This window comes from Armigeres subalbatus, chromosome 3, assembly GCF_024139115.2.
Source record: "Armigeres subalbatus isolate Guangzhou_Male chromosome 3, GZ_Asu_2, whole genome shotgun sequence".
Lineage (NCBI taxonomy): Eukaryota > Metazoa > Arthropoda > Insecta > Diptera > Culicidae > Armigeres > Armigeres subalbatus.
The window spans coordinates 310,012,278-310,025,790 of NC_085141.1; the positions used below are offsets into that span (position 1 = coordinate 310,012,278).

Here is a 13,513-nt window from a genome sequence, read left to right on the forward strand (position 1 = left end):
CCGGAAGTTCCTCCGGGAATTCCTCCGGAAGTTCCTCCGAATTCCTCCGGAAGTTCCTCCGGAATTCCTCCGGAAGTTCCTCCGGGAATTCCTCCGAAGTTCCTCCGGAATTCCTCCGGAAGTTCCTCCGGAATTCCTCCGGAAGTTCCTCCGAATTCCTCCGGAAGTTCCTCCGGGAATTCCTCCGGAAGTTCCTCCGGAATTCCTCCGGAAGTTCCTCCGAATTCCTCCGAAGTTCCTCCGGAATTCCTCCGAAGTTCCTCCGGGAATTCCTCCGGAAGTTCCTCCGAATTCCTCCGGAAGTTCCTCCGGGAATTCCTCCGAAGTTCCTCCGGAATTCCTCCGGAAGTTCCTCCGGAGTTCCTCCGGAAGTTCCTCCGGAAGTTCCTCCGACAGTTCCTCCGGAAGTTCCTCCGGGAATTCCTCCGGAAGTTCCTCCGAATTCCTCCGAAGTTCCTCCGGGAATTCCTCCGGAAGTTCCTCCGGGAATTCCTCCGGAAGTTCCTCCGGGAATTCCTCCGGAAGTTCCTCTGGAATTCCTCCGGAAGTTCCTCCGGAATTCCTCCGGAAGTTCCTCCGAATTCCTCCGAAGTTCCTCCGGGAATTCCTCCGGAAGTTCCTCCGAATTCCTCCGGAAGTTCCTCCGGAATTCCTCCGGAAGTTCCTCCGGGAATTCCTCCGGAAGTTCCTCCGAATTCCTCCGGAAGTTCCTCCGAATTCCTCCGGAAGTTCCTCCGGGAATTCCTCCGGAAGTTCCTCCGAATTCCTCCGGAAGTTCCTCCGGGAATTCCTCCGGAAGTTCCTCCGGGAATTCCTCCGGAAGTTCCTCCGGAATTCCTCCGGAAGTTCCTCCGGAATTCCTCCGAAGTTCCTCCGGGAATTCCTCCGGAAGTTCCTCCGGGAATTCCTCCGGAAGTTCCTCCGGGAATTCCTCCGGGAATTCCTCCGGAAGTTCCTCCGGGAATTCCTCCGGAAGTTCCTCCGGGAATTCCTCCGGAAGTTCCTCCGGGAATTCCTCCGGAAGTTCCTCCGGGAATTCCTCCGGAAGTTCCTCCGGAAGTTCCTCCGGAAGTTCCTCCGGGAATTCCTCCGGAAGTTCCTCCGGAAGTTCCTCCGGGAATTCCTCCGTGAATTCCTCCGGAAGTTCCTCCGGGAATTCCTCCGGAAGTTCCTCCGGGAATTCCTCCGGAAGTTCCTCCGGGAATTCCTCCGGAAGTTCCTCCGGAATTCCTCCGAAGTTCCTCCGGGAATTCCTCCGGAAGTTCCTCCGAATTCCTCCGGAAGTTCCTCCGGAATTCCTCCGGAAGTTCCTCCGGGAATTCCTCCGAAGTTCCTCCGAATTCCTCCGGAAGTTCCTCCGGGAATTCCTCCGGAAGTTCCTCCGGGAATTCCTCCGGAAGTTCCTCCGAATTCCTCCGGAAGTTCCTCCGGAATTCCTCCGGAAGTTCCTCCGGGAATTCCTCCGGAAGTTCCTCCGAATTCCTCCGGAAGTTTCTCCGGGAATTCCTCCGGAAGTTCCTCCGGGAATTCCTCCGGAAGTTCCTCCGGGAATTCCTCCGGAAGTTCCTCCGGGAATTCCTCCGAAGTTCCTCCGGGAATTCCTCCGAAGTTCCTCCGGAATTCCTCGGAAGTTCCTCCGGGAATTCCTCCGGAAGTTCCCCCAGGAGTTCCTCCGGAAGTTCCTCCGAATTCCTCCGGAAGTTGCTCCGGGAATTCCTCCGGAAGTTCCTCCGGGAATTCCTCCGGAATTCATCCGGAAGTTCCTCCGGGAATTCCTCCGAATTCCTCCGGAAGTTCCTCCGAAGTTCCTCCGAATTCCTCCGAAGTTCCTCCGAAGTTCCTCCGAGAATTCCTCCGAAGTTCCTCCGGGAATTCCTCCGAAGTTCCTCCGGAATTCCTCCGGAAGTTCCTCCGGGAATTCCTCCGGAAGGTCCTCCGGGAATTCCTCCGGTAGTTCCTCCGGAATTCCTCCGGAAGTTCCTCCGGAATTCCTCCGGAAGTTCCTCCGGGAATTCCTCCGGAAGTTCCTCCGGGAGTTCCTCCGGAAGTTCCTCCGGGAGTTCCTCCGGAAGTTCCTCCGGGAATTCCTCCGGAAGTTCCTCCGGGAATTCCTCCGGAAGTTCCTCCGGGGATTCCTCCGGAAGTTCCTCCGGGAATTCCTCTGGAAGTTCCTCTGGGGATTTCTCCGGAAGTTCCTCTGGGGATTTCTCCGGAAGTTCCTGCGAGAATTCTTCCGATGTTCCTCCTGGAATTCTTCCAGAAGTTTCTCCAGGAATCCTCGCGGAAGTTCCTCTGGGAATTCCTTCAGAAGTTCTTTTAGAAATTCCTCCAGATTTTCTTCCGGGAATTTCTCCGGAAGTTCCTTCGGAAGTTCTTCCAAGAACTCCTCCAGAAATTAATCTAAGAATTAGATAAATAGATAGATATAGCTCAATAAGACTGAACTTAATGGAAATGGCTCCCCTTGAAAACATTTTACATAGTTCATTAATCTACTGCACGAATAGTCTTTTCATAGCGTTCGGCGGCATAGTCATTCTCACTCGGCAGCTCACAATTTCCTTTTTTAAGGCGGCGATGGCGCTCAAGTCTTAACCAAATCGTGTAAGATGTGTTTTTGCATTGTTTGTTAATGCTATATAGCAAATAATCACTCTTCCACAGGATCGCATTCCACCCTCCTTAGAATCTCCTAATAATTACTCGAAAGTAGAATTTTCACCTCGTAACAAAAAGTTACAATCAGAACTACTACAATGCTCAACGTGAATGGGTGGCACACCGAACGCAAGCTCGTAGTAATTTAATTAAAACTATTCAACGTTGATTTTTACGTCGGGTGTTCTTCGACGATGTGGGCTGCTTTGAAACAACTTTTCCAGCTTCCACTCGCTTCTGTTTTCCCAGTTGGTAATGGGAAACTTTTCCGCTCGTGTGGGAAATCTGGTGTCACCCAATGACGGGTGGTGTTTTTTTCATTTCATTGGTTGAATTCCTGAAAAATAGTTACACAAGATCAGACGACGATGCGATGATGTTGTAGTTGACTTTTGGCGCACCAGTCGACTGTAAAGAGAATGTGTCAGTTTCATTTCTTCCTGACAAGCTGAAATCGCTTGAACTTTGGCATTTAGTTTTCTGATTCCCCACAGCAAGAATCCATTAGAATTCCCATAACAAATACCGGGGTATAGTTTACACACTTGCAAAACAACCAACAACAAGACACTGACAAGCTTCGTTAGTCATTAGCACCGTTACTGTATAGAACTCCTGTTAGAATTAATTAACTATTCTAAGTTGAGAAAGTTTCCTTCTCTCGAACATACATACAAGAGCATACGGCCAACCAGAAGAGTTGCAGCACGTGTAAACGGAAGCGTGTTCCTTTGAATGATGACGAACTCATTCTCCAGCTGGAAACTAACATCCGAGTTCTATCAGCAGCAGCGGTGACACATCACATTATGCAAACGAAAGCAACAATATTTCATCTCATTTCATTTCTCATCACAGTTTCCGTCGTCTTCAGTCAGTCAGGGTTGCCCGTCGTGGTGCTTTCTGGCGTCTCTGGTCTGGTTTGATGCAAACAGCAATCTTCATTAGCAGGAAACCACCACCGCACCGGCAGTCAGAGTGGTAGGTAAGGTGGCTTCTATTTCCCAGTTCCGGTGGAATGGATCCGGGATGGAGGGGGATACGTCAACCCAAGAACAACGGGGAATAGATATGGTGAAACTTGACAGAGTCACATATCTTTCGCTCGTAGACTGATGATGATAGTGCTTTCTTCGATGATGTTGCTGCAGAATGAAACGTGCGAATCGTTCGAGCAGATGTTACATCACCCGGATGCAGCAGATGGGAAAGGAAATGAAGACGTTTTGGGGCGAAGTTTTGAATGAATTTAGATCAACTTTCCAGAAGTTGAACAAGCGGGTCTAAATGTGTAATTTCATATGCAGGAGCAAATCAGGTTGATGAATTGCTTTGTAGGCTATAATGTTCTTTGCGGCATAGAAACTCAAACTAAATCAAAGAAATTTATGCGTATTTATATCTCACGAGACTATTTAGGTTATTGCGAGAAAGTTTCGAATGTGGGTAGCAACAGTCATTATTATAAAGCAGTTTATTTGGGAGGCCCCTTCTTAGCTTAGCGGTTACACACGCGGCGGCAAAAGAAGACCATGCTGAAGATGGCTGGGTTCGATTCTTTGTCCGGTATAGGAAATTATCTTGACTCCCCTGGGCATAAAATATCATCGTGTGAGCCTTTCATGATATACGAATTCGTTGATGTAATGCCAACAAAGAAAGGAAAAGAGAGTAAAAGAACTAAACCATTCACCAATCAGCATATGTTCTAACCGTCTATAAATTGATATTTTTCAATGATACTCCACAAAAATGTTTTCAGAGACTTTCTACTTAAAAAAATGATTTTTTTCCAATTTCAGAGCATTCGACGTTTACTGGAACATTCCCACGTTCATGTGCCAGCAGTATCAGATGAACTTCTCCAGCATAGGACCCACGTACGGGGTAAGCCAGAATGGAAATGACACTTTCCGGGGGAGCGCCATTTCGATCCTGTACGATCCGGGAAAGTTTCCGGCCCTGCTGGAAAAATCTTCCACGAAAGTGCTGTATAAACGAAACGGCGGCGTACCGCAGGAGGGTAATCTCACCGAGCATTTGGACGTCTTCCGGAAGCACATGGACGAACTGGTGACGGACCAGAACTTTTCCGGTAATGAATGTAAACTCATTTGGTGTCTAAATGATTTATGATTGAATCGACTTTGTAGGGGTCGGCATCATCGATTTCGAATCGTGGCGGCCAATCTTTCGGCAGAACTTTGGCTCGTTGCAACCGTATAAGGATCTCTCGATGAAGATCGAAAAGCAACGGCATCCCAATTTACCTCCCAAGTGGTTGGAAGCTGAGGTGAGTAGTCCGGTTTAATATCTGTAATATAAGATATGAGCATAATTAGCTCAGAGTGTATGGAATTAAGACTGGCGACATGTGATCCCTGTGAAAATATTGTTTCAGGCAACATCGAAAATTGTCGCCGACACCACTGCCTAGACCAGCGGTTCTCAACTTAAGGTACATGTATCCCTGGGGGTACCTTTGCTGGTCTCTGGGGGTACCTGACACAAAAATGCGTAGTTGAGAATCTTTTTTGATTACCGTACATGACTCAATCATTATTGATTTAGGCCGATACAAATTTATAAAATCTATTTTGTCTCCCTCCCCTTCGGATTTTTTTGCCATAAAATAATATTTTGAGGGGGCAACAAAATAAAATTCTGATAATTTGGAGGATTTCCGAAACTTTCTTTAATAAATCCGAAGAGTTTTATGATTGTTTTTCATTTTAATGTTTATTTTTTATTAGTCCTGTAGGTCCTGAAAAGAAAGTGAGACGAAAATATTTGAGTGATCATGTCAGAATTATAACATAAATATTACCGTAGGTCCCACACCACGTGGATGCTAGAAGGTGCACACTCAGTTATTATTTCTGCAGCTCGGCAATAATCTGCACAGCCGTGTGCCAGCAACATAAATAACTGATATTCCGGCAAAAATAGCGTTTGTTAGCTGATTTTCGGCAAATTATTTGCAGATTACCAGCTATTTTGACAGAAATCTCTGCAAAAAAAACATGTTTGCTGGGGCACGGCTGTGCGATTTTCGGTAAAAGTTCAACATTTTGCTGAGAAAATTAAATGTGTGGCATAGGGTGATCGAACACAGAAGGGCTCACCGAATTGTAAGTGGAAAATCTAAAATGGCACCTATTTGTACTTATCTCTAAACCAAAATGATTTGCTTTAAAATGAAGCTCTCAAACCCAGCTTTGCCCAAAATCCACCCTACAAACGCGCCTTTAACAACAATGCTGTTCTCACAACTGGCCCTCTACTAAAATTTCAATTTCTGTTCGCTTCATACTATTCGCTCGCTTGCGACACCTATTCATACTGTTCTTCATTGTTGCGCTCCCTCTTTACTTTGAGCTTAAGATGTTGTACTCACATATAAATGCCAATAAATCAATAATGATTGAAAATGCGTAGGTGGCAGACGTTGTATTAAAATTGCAAAGTATACTAATGTTAGGAACTCTTTTTCGAATACGTTACGAATGTATTTTTTCAGCTTATTCCGTTTACTTGACCTTAAGCTGCCAAACATGATAACAGCATCAATGCTTTCTGTTGAGCATATTTATGGATGCGCGGCATTAGGCATCAATACATTAACCTTCTGTCTGTGCTCAAAAAAACTTACGTTGTCTGTGCTCTGGGGTCAAATTGACCCCAAATTGAAATTGCTCTAACTTTTTCAATGTTTGGCCAATTTTGGATTTTTGGGGCTGTTTCGAAAGATAATTTAATCATCTTTCAGTTCGGAACCAAAGATTGACTATTGATGGGCGGGTACATCGCATGGAGGGGTTTTAGTGAACAAGGGTACAAAAAGAGTGATTTTTCATGATTATTTTACTTATATCCGAAAATCCTACCAATTTTGAACTGCACATTTTTTAAAAAGGTTATGCAGGAAGGCCTGTGCTCTGGCATGAGGCGTTGATAAGTTTAGAACTCGGCTGCCAGGTGGTGGTATATATGAATTCGTTATTTTAGACTACTCAAGATATTCCGATATATAGGTAGAATTCTCTTCAGTGTAAATATTCTTATTGCACAAATTTAAAAATTGGAAGAAGTGCTCATTATATTTAGCACCGCTTTGTAGTGCTAGACATCCTGAACAATGTTGCCGAATACAACTTGGGTGTAGGTATGAGTAGGTATGTAGAGTCTCAAGCTAAAGCAATCTTCTCTTCTATATACATAAAAATTAATTTCTGTCTGTCTGACCCTTATAGATTCGGAAACTACTGAACCGATCGGCGTAAAAATTTGTATGCGGAGGTTTTTGGGGCCGGGGAAGGTTCTTAAGATGGTTCGAAACCCACACAAATTCCATACAAATGAACCAGAAATTTCTGCATAACTCAAGAACTAATCAGAGAATAAATCAATTTTAGGCGAAACAAAGTTCGTCGGGTCTGCTAGTATTTCATATATGCAAGAATATTGCAAGTACACTAGCGCCGCATATTTGTAAATTTCCTAATTATTTATTCCGTCACATGACAGTCCATTCCCACCAGACGAACTTTGTTAAAGACGTCATCTTAACAAATTTCAAATTTGTGCGATAAGAATATTTACAATGAGGAAAATTCCAAATATCGGAATTACTTGAGTAGTCTAAAATAATGAATTCAAATATACCGCCACCTAGCGACCAAGCTCTAAACTAATCAATGCCTCATGTCAAAGCACACGCCTTCCTGCATAACCTTTTTGAAAAGGTGCAGTTCAAAATGGGTAGGATTTTCAAAATAAGTAAAATAAGCATGAAAAAACACTGTTCAAGTACCCTTTTTACGAAAACCTCTCCCCGTGATGTACCCGCCCACCTATAGTCAATCTTTGGTAACGAGATTGAAAGATGATTAAATTATCTTTCGAAACAGCCCAAAAAAACCAAAATTGACCAAACATTAAAAAAGTTATAGCAATTACAATTTGGGGTCAATTTGACCCCAGAGCACAAAGTAAGTTTTTTGAAAAAAGTACACTGTAGCGCATATTTTCAAGATTTTTCAAGCGAACCTAGCAGACAGATCTCGGCGAGTTCTACCAAACTACCAAAAATTATTAGAATCGGTTGAAAACTAAAAAAATGGCAGCCACTCAAAATGGCCTGGGGTCATATTGACCCCAAATCACAGACAAAATGTTAAGCACCTTCTTTGCATAAACAAAGTGGGATTCATGTTCATGGGTGAGCTACTTCAATCAAATTTGGAATCTGTCATAACTTGACTAAACATAGATATTATGTACAGTTGCACATAACAAGTACCATCGTACAGGGCTTCTAAAAAATGAGAGTTACTTTGGAAATTTTGAAACAAGAATTACAACATAAATTGCCATTAGCACCATTCGGGTGTCTTGTTAATAGCTGGATGGCAACTTTCTGTTTCAAATTTGGTATTTTTTATGTTTTTTTCCTCATTGTTTATTGTTTAAAATAGCAAATTACGTATACATAGTCAAATATGATCTTAAATTTAACACATTATGAAGTACTGGTCTGTTTTCGTTTACAAACATAATGTATCTAATGAATGATATCAAAATTTTCTTCAAGTTAACTCTTCGAATTCCGTGTAACTCTGGATGCTGCAGAGACTTGAAGTTGACGATTCTGCTCCCTCTTAATGTCGCCAGCTCATGTTCCATATGCTGCCATAAAGGGAGTATTTGAGGACATGTTGAGAATTTGTGTTCAATTGTTTCTTCAGCGCCACATGCATCACAGTTTGAACTTATCCGACGGTTTTCTCTAAACAATAATGCGTTATGCCCCACTTTCTCGTTACAGATTAGATAGTATACTGTTCTCTCCTCAGAGGACAGGTCTTTGTGCGAAACGTTTTTCCAAACTCTGAACCAGAGCCTAAAATATTCATCTTCATGAAGCAACTTCGGTCCGAATTTTGACAAACATCGCATGAATATTCAAAACATAGAATGACATAGTCAGACGACTACTCCACCAACTCATTCATTCGACTGTCACTGAGTGTGCTTACTATGTGCAGAAAAAAACATTATTAGCATTGTTTATGTTGATGTTTACCGTTGAAAGTGCCTCGCGGATGAAAATCGGATACAGTCTTGTGTGATAAATCACTTTACTCATTTGAAGCGTGTTCAGATTTCAGATAATTTATCAATTTGTAAAATGTGCATAAATATTCAATGACTAATATTCAATTGAATATTGACTGTCCAGAGCCGACTATGAATGTGTCTGGAAGTGAACTGACAAGTGAAGAAAGGTGGACTTCACCAAAAATTTTCGAATATTTTACACTCTGCTCTGAACCGGTTATGATTTATAATCGTTTCGATCCTGTTCACAGGTAACTCTTCCAGATATGTTTCGTAAATTCCACTTGCAGTGAAGTTTGCTTGAATATTTGTTGGAACTTCACCTTCAAGTATTCTTGCTCAGCGGAAATTCTGGCAATGTCTATTACTATTCTGATGTAACGTATGTATACTTGTTGGTATGGCAGCACATTTTTTTTGTAGAAGGCAATTGAGGAGCAAAGCTTTGCTTTTCTTCAGTGGACAGTGCAAACCTAATCCTCCATTCTGTTTTGGTTTAATAATCTGTTCATAACGTACTCGATGTTGTACTCCATGCCAGAGAAACATACAGATTTGCTGCTTAGTCTGCTTTCCTGTAGCCTCATGTAGAGGGAAAATGGATGATAGATACCATAACTTGGAGCATATAAAGGTGTTCAAGAGCCAGACACGTTGTTTGATGTTAAAGCCTGTCCACGTTAAATTTCGGACACAGAGACAATTTCCAACTGATTTGTAGCCATTTTATCTTTTTGGACAAGAAGGAAAACCCGCTGAAAGTATAACATAAAGCGGAGAGATTCAAATGTCGTGTAAATTGATCTCCTCAGTGGTTTGTGAAAATTTTAAAAAATCGCATTGGATGATGGGTGTCCGAAATTTAACGTGGACAGGCTTTAATACCTCTTGATCGATTAATCCACAAAAGTGCATTCATGCTTCTCCACAGTTTCTCCCAATTCAAACGTATGCTTTATTGTAGAGTATTAGTGTAGATTACTCCTAAAACCTTGATCTGTTCCTGGACCTGCAATTCGTCAGGAGTATCAAAATTGTTCCCGATTCGCAAAGCAACTGTTTTTCTGAGGTTTAGTTTTGCACCCGACTCCATTCCATATTCCCTAAACGCGTTGATGATACGTTGAACTTTCGATGGATCTTTCAGAATGATCGTGACATCATCAGCATATGCTGTGACTGATTCCCCTTGTCCGTTGCTCAAAGCCGATAGGTAATCGATTAGCGGTTGAAGATAAAGCGAAAAAAATCAGAAGGGTTGTGTACAAGACACGACCGCTCGACGTAAACTACGTAAAACCTCTTAGTGCAATGAGAATCGTAATATCATATGAACATTAGGTTGAATACATGACACAATAGCGAATTTCAACCAAAAATTATTTTAAACTGTTTTCAGAACAAACATTTTTCTCAATCACCACCGACGACAATACAGATGTTAGTGGGATCGCTACCGGCGCAGCCATCGTCTCAAGTCAATTCAAAAAGCTGCTCTCACGCGCGTGTTTGCGGTTTTGCTTGAAATCATCGTGCGGTTGTCATCAGCATCGGTAGCGTTCAATAGAATTTATTTAAATTTTTTAGTAGAACAAGTTTGTCGACAGCGAGTTAAAATGCGGAGAAAATTGCATTTACACAATTCTGCTGTCACCGACGACAGCCACTTAATGATTTTCCGCTTATTTGCTACATATGTCATCTTTGTGAATAATTTTATGCAACAACTACCCGTCGACGGGTAGACAAGACACGTCGACGACAGGACACGACTATGCACAGGAAAAATGAAGTGGTGAGCCAAAAGGTGCGTGCGTTACAGCAATCTGATGTCCGTGTTGGGGATGCATGAACGGAGTTGGTTAGTTCTGAATATTTTACCAGACGTGAAAGAACTAAAATTTTCAATAGTTTAACGTTGTTTCCGAAACTATTGATAATAAAATCTCGAAAATGTATCGAAAGATATAGTCGCTATTAACTTTTGAAATCTTACATGATTTCGTGACGGCTCCCAATTTGGAAATTTTCATTTGGCACCCTGTATCCGAGGCTTCCCCTTAGACGTAGTTTACGTCAAAATGCTGGCAAATTAATTATTTTGTGTAAAATGGTGATTCTGAAAAATCATAATCTTGAGAGAAAATTTCACTTGGCAACAACTGACGCCATCCATACGAATACATATTTGCAGCACCTACGATGCTGCTGAAATAACAAAACCGAATAATTCTTGAAAGAATTTCACTGCCACTGAAGCCATCTCCCTCCGATGTGCGCTCGTGATTCTGCTACGGACGGCAGGCAACTTTATGGCGTCGCCAAGCGGTTAATTTTCACTTTGAATAAAATTCGCCTCGCCTCAATCTTCCTTTGTGTAGAATGGTGGCCCTGAGAAGAACCGATCAATTCCAAATATGTCGACGACGACCACATGATCCACGACACTAGCTGGAATTCGCTCGGCAACTCTGCCGATGATGGAACCGCTCTCCACGACATTTCAAATGAAATGCCTCGCGCGCGCGGGAGAGCAGTTTTTTTTATAATCAATAAAGATGGCTCATTAGTCCCGCCTCTTTGTTGTCCGGTATGAATGAAAATATTATGTAACCGTCACAAACCCCCCAAAGGGGCGTGGCTACAGGTTCAACTTAATTGATTACAAGAAAGCAGCTCTTTCGCGCGCGCGAGCCATTTCGTTTGAGATGTCGCGAAGAGCAGACCGTGGTACCACCTTTGGCATCGGCGGAGCTAGAGATGTCGTAAAATTCCGATTAATCGATTAGTAACTAATCGATTACTCTCGATTCCTCTCGATTATTGAATCGATTAATCGTTTGGTAATAATCGATTCAAAATTAGTCGATTATCACATCGATGAATCGATTTATTGAAGTAATCGATTAATTTGCGACATCTCTAGGCGGAGCACCTACCGGAAATTTTATTCCCGGCGATGGTGTGGGTCGCGCGGTCGTCGTCATTAACATTAGCAGCGCTCAGTTTAAATTTTCTTGTATGAAGTAGGGGGAATGACGGCTTTGGCAGGTTTAGTTCTATTGTCAGGGGGTTTTTGTTGGCCAAATTTTATGAAATTTGGCCACAATATTTTTTGATATGCAAAGAATGTTTTGGCCAAATTTGAGCATAATTAGTTACAGAAAACCCACTGACAATAATAGAACAAAACCTGCCAAAGCCGTAATTTCCCCTACTAACGATTGGCTACCATCAATGAAAGTAGCTTTTATGTCACAACTTGAGGCGAGATGAATTTTGATCAAAGTAAAACTTAATTGCTTGGTGATGGCAGATTGTTTTCCGTCGATAGTAGAATCACGAGAGCACGATTCAGAGAAAGACTTATAATTTTGGTAGATAGTCATCCATTTGAAAACATTTTTGCAGCTTCTCCGTTTGACGCGCGCTCGTGATTCTACATACATACAGTGATTCTACATACATACAGAAAACATACGATGATTCAACTCATCCATGAGCTTTTAGGTGCTGAAATGCCACGCGCGCGCGGGAGAGCAGTTTTCTTATAATCAATAAAGATGGCTCATTAGTCCCGCCTCTTTGTTGTCCGGTATGACTGCAAATATTGTGTAACCGTCACACACCCCCCAAAGGGGCGTGGCTACAGGTTCAACTTTATTGATTACAAGAAAGCAGCTCTTCCGCGCGCGCGAGCCATTTCGTTCGAGAAGTCGCGGAGAGCAGACCGTGATACCACCTTCGGCATCGGCGGAGCTCCTACCGGAAATTTTATTCCCGGCGATGGTATGGGTCGCGCGGTCGTCGTCATCAACATTAGCAGCGCTCAGATTAAATTTTCTTGTCTGAAATAGGGGGAATGACGGCTTTGGCAGGTTTTGTTCTATTATTGTCAGGGGGGTTTTTGTTGACCAAATTTTATTAAATTTGGTCACAATATTCTTTGATATGCTATGATATGATATGATATTTGATATGAAGTACTAACGATCGGCTACCATCTTGGGAGCGTCCACAAATTACGTAACGCTTAGAGGGGAGAGGGGGGTTTTGGGCGAAGTGTGACGACCCATACATAATTTTTAGATGCTTCATACAAAAAGTGTGACATAGGGGGGAGGGAGGGTTGAAAATGCCTAATTTTTGCGTTCCGTAATTAAAGGATCTTCCCTTAAGGTGACTCGGGGAGGCACTACACACCATGTTATTTTTCCAATCTTTGGTCTTTTCTAACATTGTCACCTCGTAATTTTGGAGTGGCGTATTTCGGTTTTCAGTTGTTTGATGTAACTGTAAATGTATCAGCATGTAGATTTCGAGTAAGCACGTGCCGGTGATACTTTTCAAAGTCATATTTGTTGTAAGAAAAAAAATTAAGCATTAATGATAATCTATAGTATCAATAGAATTGGCAAATTGCTGAAGGGTTTCTGAATCGATTGATAAGCAAATGTCGAAAATCCATCGAAAGATAAAGACGCTATTAGCGTTTGAAATCTATCCTAATTTTTGTGACAGTCTCGAATTTGGAAATTTCCGTTTCAAACCCTGTATCTGAGTCTTCCCCTTAGACGAAGTTTACGTCAAAAAATCTGTAGCAAACATCAATACTGACGCCATACAATTATCTTTAGTCATAATGCGAATCAATTGTTTACATGGTCTCCTTCCGATACTTACTTGGGATTCAACTACCGACGTTAGCGTTGCGCTTTGAATAAAGTTCATCTCG

At 42.5% G+C, this 13,513-nt stretch overlaps 1 protein-coding gene across 2 annotated transcripts in view; it reads left to right on the top strand.

Annotated features, from left to right (window-relative positions):
* The window catches only part of LOC134225229 (hyaluronidase Tab y 2.0101-like), a 167,183-nt gene that overhangs the window by 61,719 nt on the left and 91,951 nt on the right, over positions 1–13,513 (top strand). For both annotated transcript variants that reach the window (XM_062705122.1, XM_062705121.1), the window contains 2 exons: positions 4,461–4,753; positions 4,812–4,951. In XM_062705122.1, the coding sequence (XP_062561106.1) occupies positions 4,461–4,753; positions 4,812–4,951 (433 nt within the window). The remainder of the gene's footprint in view (positions 1–4,460; positions 4,754–4,811; positions 4,952–13,513) is intronic.